This window comes from Otolemur garnettii, unplaced genomic scaffold (genome assembly GCF_000181295.1).
Source record: "Otolemur garnettii isolate 467f Iridium unplaced genomic scaffold, OtoGar3 scaffold00049, whole genome shotgun sequence".
NCBI classification, from domain to species: domain Eukaryota; kingdom Metazoa; phylum Chordata; class Mammalia; order Primates; family Galagidae; genus Otolemur; species Otolemur garnettii.
The window spans coordinates 6,536,741-6,550,697 of NW_003852444.1; the positions used below are offsets into that span (position 1 = coordinate 6,536,741).

The 13,957-nt window shown below is 36.2% G+C and overlaps 1 protein-coding gene across 3 annotated transcripts in view; it reads right to left on the reverse strand.

The window, feature by feature from the left end:
• Positions 1-693: 693 nt before the first annotated feature.
• AKR1D1 (aldo-keto reductase family 1 member D1) overlaps positions 694-13,957 on the reverse strand; it is a 44,607-nt gene continuing 31,343 nt past the window's right edge. For all 3 annotated transcript variants that reach the window (XM_023514237.1, XM_003791588.3, XM_023514236.1), the window contains exons 6-10: positions 13,004-13,126; positions 9,982-10,091; positions 8,422-8,587; positions 4,470-4,552; positions 694-2,171 (exon numbers count right to left, since the gene is read on the reverse strand). In XM_023514237.1, the coding sequence (XP_023370005.1) occupies positions 2,129-2,171; positions 4,470-4,552; positions 8,422-8,587; positions 9,982-10,091; positions 13,004-13,126 (525 nt within the window). In that variant the 3' untranslated portion in view covers positions 694-2,128. The remainder of the gene's footprint in view (positions 2,172-4,469; positions 4,553-8,421; positions 8,588-9,981; positions 10,092-13,003; positions 13,127-13,957) is intronic.

Genomic DNA, 13,957 nt, shown 5'->3' on the forward strand with positions numbered 1-13,957 from the left:
ATTAAGTTCCCCCAGCCAGAGGTGGCTGTAGTTCTCTTTTCCCTGTCTCACCTGTGGCTAATAAGGAGCTATTCCTAATCCACCATCTTGCTCTACACCCTGTCCAGTGGCTTTTGTGGCCCTGCAAGCATGGAATGCTCTTGGTCTCTTTTTCTTCCAGGCTTGCATCACTGTTGATATATCTTACTCCATAGCTGAACAGAGGCCATTAATAAGGGAGATTGATTTATCAAACATCTCTTTGGGATTGCAGAAGTCCCCAGAAGGATCAGGATTATTGGTTATCACTTTCTGGTGGTTGTCAGCGATCTTTGGCATTTCTCAGCTTGTAGAAGCATTGCCACGATCTCTGCCTTTACCTCCACATAGTTTCTCTCTGTGTGTTGTCTGTGTCCATATTTCCTTTTTTGGTGAGGAATCAGTATGACCTTAACTGAACTTAATTACACATACAATGACCGTATTTTCAAGATGGTGTTGTCTCTATTCCCACACTTAGACCGTCCCCCTTGAAGTACTTTGAAGGGCTTTGACAACAGGGAATACAACTTAAGTTTCTCTCTTTTCATCTGGTACCCAGTTTTCTTTGCTCTCTTTCCAGTTGGAACTCAATCAGGTACTTTTTAATTTTGTTTGATTCAGATGATTCTCCCCTCAACCCCCACCTTAGAAATAGAATGCAGATTCAGGTGGTGAAACAAATCATCAAACTTTATTATTTCTTGTGAACAAAATATTTTCTAGATTGTAACATTATAAATATTAATATTGGAATCAATGGAAACAGTCAATGAATATAGATGATTTTTTTTTTTTGCAGTTTTTGGCTGGCGCTGGGTTTAAACCCACCACCTCTGGTATATGGGGTTGGCTCCCCACTCCTTTGAGCCACAGGCACCATCCTATAGATGATATTTTTAAAGTGATAATTTCTCAGAAATGTCTTCAGGTCACTGAAGAGTATCCATAAGTGATTGGTCTTGGGAAAATATAATTTTTTAAAGAACTCTCTTGCCCTGTAGGAGTGACCTAATATGAATGAATAAAATATATTTTTCTCTAGTTGAATTGAAAATAGGTATATCTCTCTTGCTGAATTCTAATAGTATTGTCCACTCTTTAAAAATTGATATACAGTAAAATTATCAGTGTTTTTTTGAGCTTATTACTTTCTCAAAATTTCATGGCTATCCCAGTAATACTCTTAAAGTCCTAAGGATAATAAATTTATAAAACCTCTTCTTTCAAGTGTCTCCTAAAATATCCCTTTTGAACACCTTCTTTTATAAAATAGCTATCTTTGGATAACTCTACAATGCAGGTTTTTATTTGTGTATGTTGGTTATTTCAAACAACTTCACAAAATGTTCGTTCTATGATCAGTGTGGGCAAGAGTGTAGGACAGTTCAAGTATGCATGCCAGTTGTGTTGAAACTCAGGCCCTCTAAAGATGCCAGAGAGAACAAAGAAGTATCCATCCTTCAGGCTGGGAAAAAGCCAGAAAAATACATTCTGGATGGAAACAATGAAAACAAAATCATTATGGCTTTGCTGAGCACGGTGGCGTTTAGCTCTATTTTAAGACTTTTCTACACTTAGCCCTTTCTCTCTCCACTCAAGATGCAGTAAACCACTTGCTTGTTAATAATGCACATCTGAACCTTATTATGGCTGTTTATAAAATGTATAAAATCAATGGTTCAGACATCAAGGCCACTGCCAGCACACTGGCACAGGCTGGCTCTCCACCTTCACTGTTGTCCTATTAACTGCTGAAGAATTCAGACTACCAGTGGTAGCAGCCATATTCATGGGTCACTTGTCTTCCTATTTTGCTTTTGAGGTCTTTTCTAAAGTCTAATATTTTTCTGTCTGGAACCTAGAAGATTTATGGATCTGATAAAATATTAGCTGATAATTTCTCAGTAATTATTTCAACAGATTTAAGTATTTTTCTTTCAATGCAATTGAGCAAAAATCCCTTCTATTACACAAAAGTTAAGCATGTTTTCATCATTGCTTTAAGGATAGTAAAACCTCTTTCATTTCTACTTCCTTGGGATACCCATCCCAAGGTCCTGGCATACACACAGGCAAGAAGAAGCATTTTCCCAGAAACTCTCTGAATTCAATATTCTTCATGGAATGGATACTCAGGGTGATCACTCCACCTGCCAAAACAATTCCCCCAAAGGGAAAAAGTTCACCCCAAGATTGTACATCAGCATCCTGTGAGAATTTCCCTGACTACCTTGCCCTCTATCTTATTCATCCCCTTGTTGTTTCTTCCCTATGCTACTCTCTTGTCCTCCCTCAAGACCACATCTTTACCTAAGGCTCTGGACAGCACTCCAATTGTGAGTGTAAGTGTGTGTGTTTGAGCTGGGAGAGTGTTGGTTGCTGCCACACCAGTATTTCACTCAGAACAAAAATACTGGAGTTCAGTCATGCCTGTCTCTGTTTGCCGGCCTTTCCCCTCCTCCTCCCTCCCTCCTGCTCTCTTGACATGAGCCACCCCTTACTCCAGTGAACTCCATGAACATTTCTGTTCTGAACTCTAATTACCAATCAATGTCACCGTCTTCTCATCAGCGTTTTCACTTGCTCCTTCACTAGACCTCCTGAATGTTGAAAGTTTGAGAACTAGAAAAGTGATGACTATCAAAATAAGTTTCCATGATGACGATGATGATGGTGGTGATGGAGAATTTATCTCCCAACTAGCAATGGTCAAACAGACTGTAAAAGGTCTCAAGTGTGTGTGTGTCTGTCCCTGTCATGGAAAACATGCAAAATTTAGTTTTCTTCAAGTACCATGAACATTAAAGTAAAATATTTTTTAGAAGGCTCTCAAATGTCAAAGATCAATTGGATGAAAACCAGAAAAGAACAGTGAGCCAGCATTCCTAACTGATACATGATTAATGGGGCCTAATCTTTGTTCCACATTTCATTTTTTTTCCTGTTATTCCCCAGTGTGAGTTATTTTTCCTCCAGTCTTGCTAAAATTGGTATTTAATATGTCAATGTCAAACTCACTAATGTCACCAACTATCTGTGAAAAAAATCAGTACTTTGGTGGATTGATTACATTGTACTATCTCTTCTTAACTTGATGATTCAGTATTTATTCAATAGACATTGTTTATCTTCAAGAGCTATTAATTAACCCATAACTGTTAATTTCAGCAAAGCATTATGTGCTTGTGTTTACTTTTTTGTTCTAGAGGCTGTTTGTTACCTTTTGATGTCAAACAATTTTTCTACAGGAAAGTTCCCAGGAAGCTATTTTATTAATTCAGAAATTCAAGATTAGCATGGTCAGAGCACTTTGTGACTCATGAAAATTGGTGGGCCCAACAAGATCAGATCTAAACTATAATAATCATCTTAGTGAGCATTTTCTAAATTCTTACTTAAAAAGAAGACTGAAAAAAAAAAAAAAGACCCAGGTGAGAAAAATGTTTGGGTATGTTTGTATATGTATAAAAGTGTACATGTGGATGTGTATGTTGTGTAGATGTGTAAACTTTTATTTTAAAGGACTGAAATATTTAGAGAATAAGGGGTCACTTCACTTGGTTAGCTGGACTTAGCAACATTTTGAAAGAGTGTAAGGAATTTTGATTGTGGTAATCAGTTAACAGTTGGAGCTACAAACTAACATCTTATTGGTAAGAAATTATTTTTCTAAAATTTGAAGTTCTTAGTTTCTATCCCAGTGCTCTTTCTACTGCATTATCATGCCTTTCTCCCTGAAACTGGCCTTCCCTCCTTCCTTCCTTCCTTCCTTTCTTCCTTTCCTTCTTTCCTCCCTCCCTTCCTTCCTTCTTCCCTCCCCGATTCTTTCTTTTTTCCTTCCTTCCTTTCTTTCTTTCTTTCTTTCTTTCTTTCTTTCTTTCTTTCTTTCTTTCTTTCTTTCTTTCTTTCTTTCTTTCTTTCTTCTTCATCCCTTCTCTCCCCTCTCCTCCCCTCCCTTCCCCTTCCCTTCCCTTCCCTTCCTTTCCTTTCCCTTCCCTTCCCTTCCTTTCTTCTCTTCTCAGATAAAGTCTTGCTCTGTTGCCCAGGCTACAGTGCAGTGGTGTCAGCCTCCCTCACAGCAACCTCATACTCTTGTGCTCAAGTAATCTTTATTTTTAGGAAAAATAAATATGTTGTTTCAATAAAGATGCTACTGTTGTTTTAGCATATAAATAGTAAGAGTTAATTCTTTTCAGGGTCCTTAGCCAGCTATGTCTTAACCTAAATAATGGAAATGTAATCAATGCCAGAACTCTTCTTTTCAATAGGGTGAAGGGTTTAGAAGTTCTGATAGTGGAAGTATTTCCTCCAAGCATGTTAATATTCAGAATATGCTGCCCATCATGCTTTGCCCTTATATTGTCTATGGATGTAGGTCACGGATCATCATATGATCCCTGTTGGTTGACATTTAACACTGTACCCAATTAGGGATACTCAAAACTTACATGGGCAATTCCACAAAACGGATATTTTTATTTAATCCTTCAATGGCCTTCATTTCTTCTTCAGTGAGAGAAAAGTCAAAGATCTGAAATAATAAAAATACAAGGCAGAACATTTAGCCAGTAGAAGGAGATCTTCAAAGATGTATGAGCATCTCTACAAATGACTAAGAAGATTCATACTAGTGTGTGTGCGTGTTGAGGGGGCTGCCACCCTGCAATGTGGAGCTAGACATTCTGTCTGCCCTTTACCTTCTTTGAGACTATCTTGCTGAGGACATCTTGCAAAAAATTCCATACATTACTTACAAATATGAAACAAAATTCCAAATATGAAAAATTTTTATTATTTCTACGTAAGATGCTGAGCTTATTTCCAGACTACTGTCTTTGTATGCTTAAAACGTATTCCCAAGTAGCTAAATTTGCTTATGTTTTTTTAAACTTTTCATTTAGTTTGTTTTATCCTTGAAATCCTTTCTGTCATCATTTATCATGTCTCCTCTACCTTTTTATTCCAATAAAAATTTCAATGTTTTTTTTCTTAGCTTTGACACTTTATTTATGTCCTTTATTAACATTTATATATTTTTAATGAACCTACACATTAGTCATGCAGTTGATTTCTTAACTTTTGTAAGACTGTGGAAATCTATGTCAACTACTTTTTAATATGAGGCATTTTGGTAAATGTTAAAGTATTGTCAGTTGATAAAACTGTTTATCATACTTTCCTTTTTTTTGCTAATAGCAGAATCCCCCTTTTTCCTTTACGAACTTCCCTTTCCTCATATTACCTTGGTAATGTGGCCTTGACACATGACCTCACCCCCTTCATCACATAACCTTAACTCCTTCAGCATGGGAATAGAGAGAGATATAGCCCAGGAGGCCAACCAGGGCATCCTACTTACTGGTCACAGGGACTAATATGAGGATGGTTTGTGACTCACAAAGGGCCAATATTCACTGACAGAGACCCTGACAGAAGGCTTTATTTGTGAGCATTTTTACTGAGGAAGAGTAAATGATTAGCCTGGAGGTGTTAGGAATTCTCTGCCACCCTAGAGATAGATGGAGATAAAATTATATCTCTTTTTTTCTCTCTTTCTTTTGAAGTGAGATCTTACTGTGTGACCCAGGCTGGAATACAATGGTACCATCATAGTTTACTGTAGCCTTGAACTCCTGGGTTTAATCTGCCTGCCTCAGTCTCCCAAGTAGATACAACTATGAATGTGCACCACGATGCCTAGCTATCTATAAAACTTATTTTAGAGACAGAGATCTCACTATGTTGCCCACACTTGAACTTCTGGCTTCAAGTGATCCTCCCACCTCAGCCTCTTGAACTGCTGAGATTATAAGCTTGAGCCTCCACCTCTCTGTCTTTCTCTCTCTTTTTTGTTTTTAGCTTAAGTTTGAGTTGCATTCCATCATATAGTAGCAAAAAAGCTCTGAAGATAGTCATCTAATATCATAGATATTTTCCATGTTGTACTTACAACATTAAATGTCTATAACATTTCATGGGCGGCTAAGGCAGGAAGATCACTTGAACCCATGAGTTGCAGGCTATTGTGAACTATGATGGTGACACTATATTCTAGCCTGGGTGACAGAGTGAGAACCCTGTGTCTAAAAAAACTTCAGTATACAGATATGTCATGATTTGTGTTATAGAATCCTATTGAAAATTATTTCTATTTTTTTGAAAATTATAAATAATGCTTGTAATAAACATCTGTATGTGTGTACACACATGCCTATATATGTCAATACATCTACACAGTAGTTTTGCTGAGTCAGTGGATATGTGTATTTGAATTTACTTATTTAAATTGTATGCTTTTATTATGTATAACAGTATTTTTCAACCTTTCTTTAATCTCATGGCACACTTACACTTATAGTTAAACTTCCGTGGCATATTTAAATTATGTTGATCAAAGTAAAAAAGAGCATATACTTACTGTGTTTTGAATTTCTTTTGAAAATATTTACTTAATTATCTTTAAAATTTTTCACAGTACACAAGTTGAAAATCACTGGTATAACATGATATTTTGAAACATATATATTTTGGAATGGTTAAATCTAAGTAATTAATAAATGCATCACCTCATATATAGTGTGTCCAAAAATGCCACCATATGTAGGGAAAATGGGAAATATTTTGTAAAATGTAAACATTCTTTTTTTTTTTTGAGACAGAGCCTCAAAGCTATCCCCCTGGGTGTGCCGTGACATCACAGCTCACAGCAACCTCCAACTCTTGGGCTCAAGTGAGTCTCCTGCCTCAGCCTCCCATGTAGCTAGGACCCCAGGCGCCCACCACAATGCCCGGCTATTTTTTGGTTGCAGCCGTCATTGTTGTTTTGGCGGGCCTGGGCTGGATTTGAACCTGCCACCTTAGGTGTATGTGGCTGGTGTCTTAGCCACTTGAGCTACAGGCACTGAGCCTAAAATGTAAATATTCTGTAAGATTTTCTAATTAATATTTTGTAAATAAAGGTACATTTAGTTATTTCCCATTTGCTCCATGGTGGTAACAGCAGATAGCATCTACTCTCTGTGTATATACTATATGTTATCATTAACTTACTTACCGTGCTATACAATAGCTCTTCTGAAATTTATTCCTTTTATCTAACTACAATTACTTATCTTTTGACTAACATCTCCCCATCCCCCACAACTACTCTAGCCTCTGGTAACCACCATTTTGTTTTTTGCTTTTGGGTAATCAACATTTTAAGATTCCATATATGAGTGAGATATGCAGTATGTACATTTGAGTTTTGATGAATCTGGAAAAATATATCCTATTCCTTCAAATCTTACCAGTTAATATTAAGAGCAATAGTACATGAAAGTGCCTTCTTTTTGAAATATTGTCAAACTTTTTTTTTTTTTTGAGACAGAGCCTCAAGCTGTCCCTCTGGGTAGAGTGCCATAGCTTCACTGCTCACAGCAACCTCCAACTCCTGGGCTCAAGCGAGTCTCCTGCCTCAGCCTCCCAAGTAGCTGGGACCACAGGCACCCGCCACAATGCCTGGCTATTTTTTTTTTTTGGTTGCAGCCATTATTGTTCTTTGGCGGGCTCGGGCTGGATTCGAACCCGCCACCTTAGGTGTATGTGGCTGGCGCCTTAGCCGCTTGAGCCATAGGCACTGAGCCTGTCAAACATTTTGATTACTTTCCTTTGGGAAGGGACAAATATCATCTCATTTTTACTTTCTGTCATTTTACATTTATCTCATTTTTACTTATCTTTAATTATGAATAGGACTAAACAATTTACTTATGAAATTTAAATTATGAACCAATCGGTAATTAAGTCATTTTACATGGTACTTTTATATGGTCGTATTTGCCTAGCAGTTAAGTCTTTAGTGGTAGTAGAGTAAATCAATTACTCCTTTGTCTAGTGGCTTCTTTTCTTACTTAGAAGTTACAATGCTGTTCATGGATCATTTGTAGGGGGAATAAAGGCAATTAACACTCATGAAATCTAAATGAACCTCTTCAATAGTTTTCAAATTTGTCCTCAACTTCTATCAGAGCCACTAAGAAGGTAAAACATTGATTATTATGAATTAAAAATTTTATTCATTCTATTTCTGTTGTGGTGGTGAAGTAAGTAGGTAATGTCAAGAGTTAATTCAGCTTATTAGCAATGTTAACTCAAAAAGAAAAAAAAGTAAATAAGGAAATGGAAGATATAACAGAGCTGGATAATGTGCAAGTCACAAGCAATCCCTGAAGTATTAGGAATGTCTCAAATTTAGCTACAATTACATCTAGATATGGACATCATGAATCAAGGAGCTGAAATAAAATAAAATATGAAAACCTTACTAGTTTCTTAGTAAGATGAACGGAACTTTCCCTAAAAGTAAAATCAACAAATATAGCCATTTTTTTTTCACATTTACAAAAGCAATTCTCTTACCTGAAAGTTTTCTTTGATCCTTTCAGGATTAAAACTTTTGGGAATGACAACCACACCTCGCTGGATGTTAAAACGCAGAACAATTTGAGCTGTTGTCTTATTGTACTTTTCTCCCAGTGTGTTTAGAAGTTTATCCTTTAGCAAAGGTGGAACAGATATGTTCACCCTTTAAAATAAAAATCAAAACATGCATCATATTTAGCCTGAAGGATGAGAATCAAGGGTTAATCTGTCACCCAACTCCTCTGTCTTCCCATTCACCTGGTCTCCTACCAGGATGCCTGAGGTCACCTATAGCCAGTTTCTCTGAGTGCAGAGTACTCATTGAATGAAGAGTGTCTCAGTAAGGGAACATCAAGAAAGTAAGGGAAGATGAAAAAGCTGCCTCCCTCAGAGAGTAAATAACATTCTTTGGGCTCGGCACTTGTGGCTCAAGCGGCTAAGGCGCTAGCCACATACACCTGAGCTGGCGGGTTCAAATCCAGCCTGGGCCCACCAAACAACAATGACAGCTGCAACCAAAAAATAGCCAGGTGTTGTGGCAGGTGCCTGTAGTCCAGCTACTTGGGAGTCTGAGGCAGGAGAATCACTTGAGCCTAGGACTTGGAGATTGCTGTGAACTGTGATGCCATGGCACTCTACCAAGGGTGACAGCTTGAGGCTCTGTCTCAAACAAAACAAAACAAAATAAAACAAAACCAAAAACCAAAACCAACCAACCAAACAAAAACATTCTTTGGGAAGAGTCTTGCAGAGAAAGCTGGGTAGGAGGTAGGTATAAAGGGAAAGGCAGGAAAACTGAAGTAGAAGAAACAGAGGCACAACTCTTAGAATCATCATAGTGTAGAAAGATTTCTGCTTAAGTCTTTCTTAGACTTAGAAATATATCACCATGGAATACAGAATTCAAAAAGTTCAAAAATTTTGAAACATGTGGAGGAAGGGGGACATGGTGTATGGCACATTTCTTGGGAACGGGACACAATTATAAGAGGGACTTTATCTAATAAATGCAAACAGGGTAACCTAATTCTTTGCACCCTCAATGAATCCTAAATAATTAAAAAAATAATAAAATATTTAAAAAGTAAAGCTCAGAAACAGTAAAAATATTTTTTTGAAACATGGCCATTGAAACTCCTTTGTCAAAAAATAAACTAATTTTTTTTTTTTTTTTATGTCTTAGAGGCAAGATTTTGCTGTATTATCCAGGCTGGTCTTGAACCCCTACCCTCAAGCTCTCAAGTGATCTTCCTGCCTTGGCCTCCCAAAGCATTGGGATTACAGGTGTGATCCACCACATCTGATCTAAATTAATATTTACTGATCATTTCCTTTATGTTAGGCACTGATAAGTAATTTCACACATACAATGTAATTGATTTTTACAATACCTTGGTGAGCTCTAGTTTATATACATGAATGAATAATGACTTAAAGAGGTTAAGTTACTTTCCTAATATCACATGGCCAAATAAAGTCTTTCTAATCAAATACAGTTATTTATATTAGCCTCATACTCTATACAAAAGAAAATACTTTCTAAAGAGAAGCACTCACCAGCTTGGATCCCTACATGTCCCCAAAGGGCTGTATCCAACAATAACAATATTGTGTTGTTGGCAAAATTTCAAGAGTTTTGGCTGGGTGAAATATGGGTGGCACTCAACCTGTGTGGTTACATTGGAGAATAGAGCACAAAATTAAGGCTGTGTAGTTGAATATAATTTTATATACTTAAAAATTTCTTCAATTTATATAATCTTCTCTATACTGTGTATTATATTTTGTATCCTTACCTTTCCCCTTCATTTATTGTTCATTACTCTTACTCAAAAATGATTCCAGAACATCTTTCGCTAAGATTTCATAATAATGATGTCTTATAATAATTTATTTAATCATTTCCCCCCTTTTATACTGTGTTGTTTCATTTTTCCCCATTTTTTAAGGCTCGTAATACATATTATCAAATTGCTTTCCAGTAAGGCTGATCCAAGTGATACTCATCATCACTTCATCACTTGACATGGAGCATTATATTTAAAAATAAGAAAAAAACTTTGCCAGTGTACATGCTACAAAAATCACATTTAAATTTAAGTTTCTGTAATTAATAGTGAATTGAAAAATTTTCATGTTTACCAATTTTCAATTTGTCTTTCGAGAATTTCTGTTCATTTTTTCTGTTGAGCCATAGTGCTTTTATTTCTCATTGGTTTTTTTCATTCATTTTACTTCATAAAGATACAAATCTTTTAAAACTAGACTTAAAAAATATTGTTACCTATTTGTTTGCTCTTTAATTTTCCCTGGTATTTTTAGAGTTTAGCATTTTTATACTATTAAATTTACCAAATTTTCTTTATGATTGTTCATGGTCTTCTTTTCTATCAATAGCTACAGAAAGTTAAAATTCTTTTGTTGTATTTACAAATGATTTCCTTTCTTTTACATCTGATGAAAGGGACATTAACATACATTACAGTATAATATGAGACAGAGATTTGTGTTTGTTTCTATTGAACTAGATGTTCTTATCACATTATTTACTGAAAAATTTATCTCTTTGTCATTAGCTTGTGGTACTTTATTCTACATAATCTTTTTATTCAACTTGGGCCCATTATAAGATACTTGTCATTCTTTTTTAAGTTCTTTATACTGTGTCTCAACATCTAGCAGATCTTATCCTGCTCATGATTTTTCTTCTTCTTCAAAAAATTTTGGTTACTTTGAACTTTCAAATATTTTTTCTAAAGTAACATAAATTGAGAGAAGTCAAAAGACTTGCCCAACGCAAGGACTTCTTGAGTAACACCAAGGCAACCAAAGGAAAATTGGACAAATGAGTTCACATCAAACTTAAAAGCTTCTGCATAGCAAAGGAAACAATCAGTAAAGTTTCTCCCAATACACAGAATGAGAGAAAATATTTGCAAACTGCCCATCTGACAAAGGATTAATAACTAGATCTTAAAAGGAATTCCAACAGCTGGATAGGAAAAAATGAAGTAATTTGATTAAAAAATGGGCAAAGGAAGGTCAGTCCCCAAATTCAAGAAGTCTAATACATATTTTATAATATACCTAAATTCTCTTCAGTGGGAACAATTCAGTGGTTGGTTATTCGATCACCTCCTACTAACTAGCATTCCCACTTCAAATTTTAATATGTCAGCTCTCTTAATCCTATTTTCTATGTCTGCCAAAAAACCTATTTTGAATCTTTTTCTTTCCATATCTGTCTCTATTGACTGGACTGTCCTCTCAACTTTTTCTGATCTATTGTTCAAAAGAAGATACCATCCCATTGTTCTGCCCTTTCACCTACTATTGACTATTGCTCCTTTATTTTTAACTTCCAAAAAATAGCTCTCTCCTTCACTCATTTCCAACAATGTTATGTGGACAGTTTATATTTTCTTTATTCAAAATAATAATGAGCACAACCTAAACAATAATAAAGAAGAAGAAAATGAATAAACCAAAAACAAACAAAAAAATGGCCAAAGGATCTGAATGGATGTTCCTCAAGAGAAACATGCAAATGATCATATGAAAAAAATGCTCCACATCATTAGTCATCAGAGAAATGAAAATCAAAACTATAATGAGATATTATTTCCTCTAGTTAAAATGGCTTTTATCAAAAAGACAGTCAATATGCACGTGAGTAAAGATGTGGAGAAAGGGGAACCCTTGTACACTACTGGTGGGAATGTAAATTAGTAGAAAATAGTTATGGAGTTTCCTCAAAAACCTATATGTAGAACTACCATATGATTCAGCAGTCCTGCTACTGGGTTTGTATCCAAAGGAGGGGAGTTCAATATATCAGAAAGATATCTGCACTCCCATGACAATTGCAGGACTACTCAAAATAGCCAAGATATGGAATCAACTTAAGTGTCCGTCAATGGATGAATAGATAAAGAAATTGTAGTACATATACACAATAAAATATTGTATAGTCACACCGAAGAATGAAATCTTGCCATTTGCAACAACCTGGATGGAACTGAAGAACATTATGTTAAGTGAAATAGCCAGGCATAGAAGGACAAGTAGTTAAATATTAAACAAAGTTGATCTCATGGAAACAGAGAATAGAATGACAGTTGCCAGAGGCTGGCAAGGATAGTGGGGAGGATAAAGTGGGGATGATTAATTGGTGCAAAAATATAGTTAGATAGAATGAACAATGTTTGATAACACAACAAAGTGACTATAATCAACTGTAAATTAGAATATACTTTAAAATAACTAAAAGAATAGGATGGGAATGTTCCCATCACAAAGAAATGATAAATGTCTGAGGTGATGGGTACCCTAATTACCTGATTTGATTAATTCACATTGCTTGCCTGTATCAAAACATCACATGTAGCCTATAAAGATATGTAACAATTATGTGTGCATAATAATTAAAAATAAAAATAAAGACTTGCCAAAGGTCCTATGATGAGATTTGTGTGGAATAACCACAAGACTCCCTGACTCCTAGTTTAGGCTTCTTTTTGTGAGTAAATACTACATGAGATACCCCCTAAAATCCCCCAGAGAGCCTGGTCAGCTGTACCTGGTTGCAGACTGGCTTATATTTAAGTCCTGGCTTGTTCAGAATGAGCTCCAGCTGCCTGCGGTTAAAGTTGGATACCCCAAGGGATTTCACCAAGCCAGCATCTTTGCAAGCTTCCAAAGCCTGTAGAATAAATGCAAACAGGTCAAGGAAGAAGCCTCCCAAGAAGCAAAAATTAATGCTTACCTGGATAGATTTGGAAAGCATCCTCCTAAGTATCACAAGAATGGAAAAGCAAGTATCCAATGTGCTCGATACTATTTTGAAACCAAATAGATCAGTGGTTCTCAACCTTCCTAATGCTGTGACCCTTTAATACAGTTCCTGTGGGTTGTGATCCACAGGTTGAGAACCGCTGAAATAGATGAACAACTACAGGCTCACATGAGAGAAAAATAGAACTACATCCAAATGGGGGGAGCGGGAGAAGGGAGAGGGTTTGGTGTACTACCATCTAACAGGCACAATGTAGGGGTACATGGCGTACCTCCTGCCTGAAGGGCTCAACTACAACTTGGATTCTACCTAATAAATGCAAACAATGTAACTTAATTGTACTCTTATAACAATCTGAAATAAAAAAAAATAAAAAGGATTATTGTTAATTCTTTAAAAAGGAAATGTTAATAAGCATTCCCATGAAGGAAAAATAATGTGGGGAGGGATGGGTGGGTAGGGGGAAGAAGCAGTCATTCCATGATCAAATGACTTTGGGAAATATTATATCCTATATCTTCCCCTTGTATATTCATAGCATATGCCAGCACATTAATAATGATCCTTTCTTTTCAAATTTGTTGATATTTTTTTTGGTGGCATAGTACCTGAGCAACTTTTATAAATGTGTTGATGTATGAGAAAAATGTGCATTCTCGGGGCAGTGCCTATGGCTCAAAGGAGTAGGGTGTTGGCCCCATATGCCAGAGGTGGTGGGTTCAAACCCGGCCCCGGCCA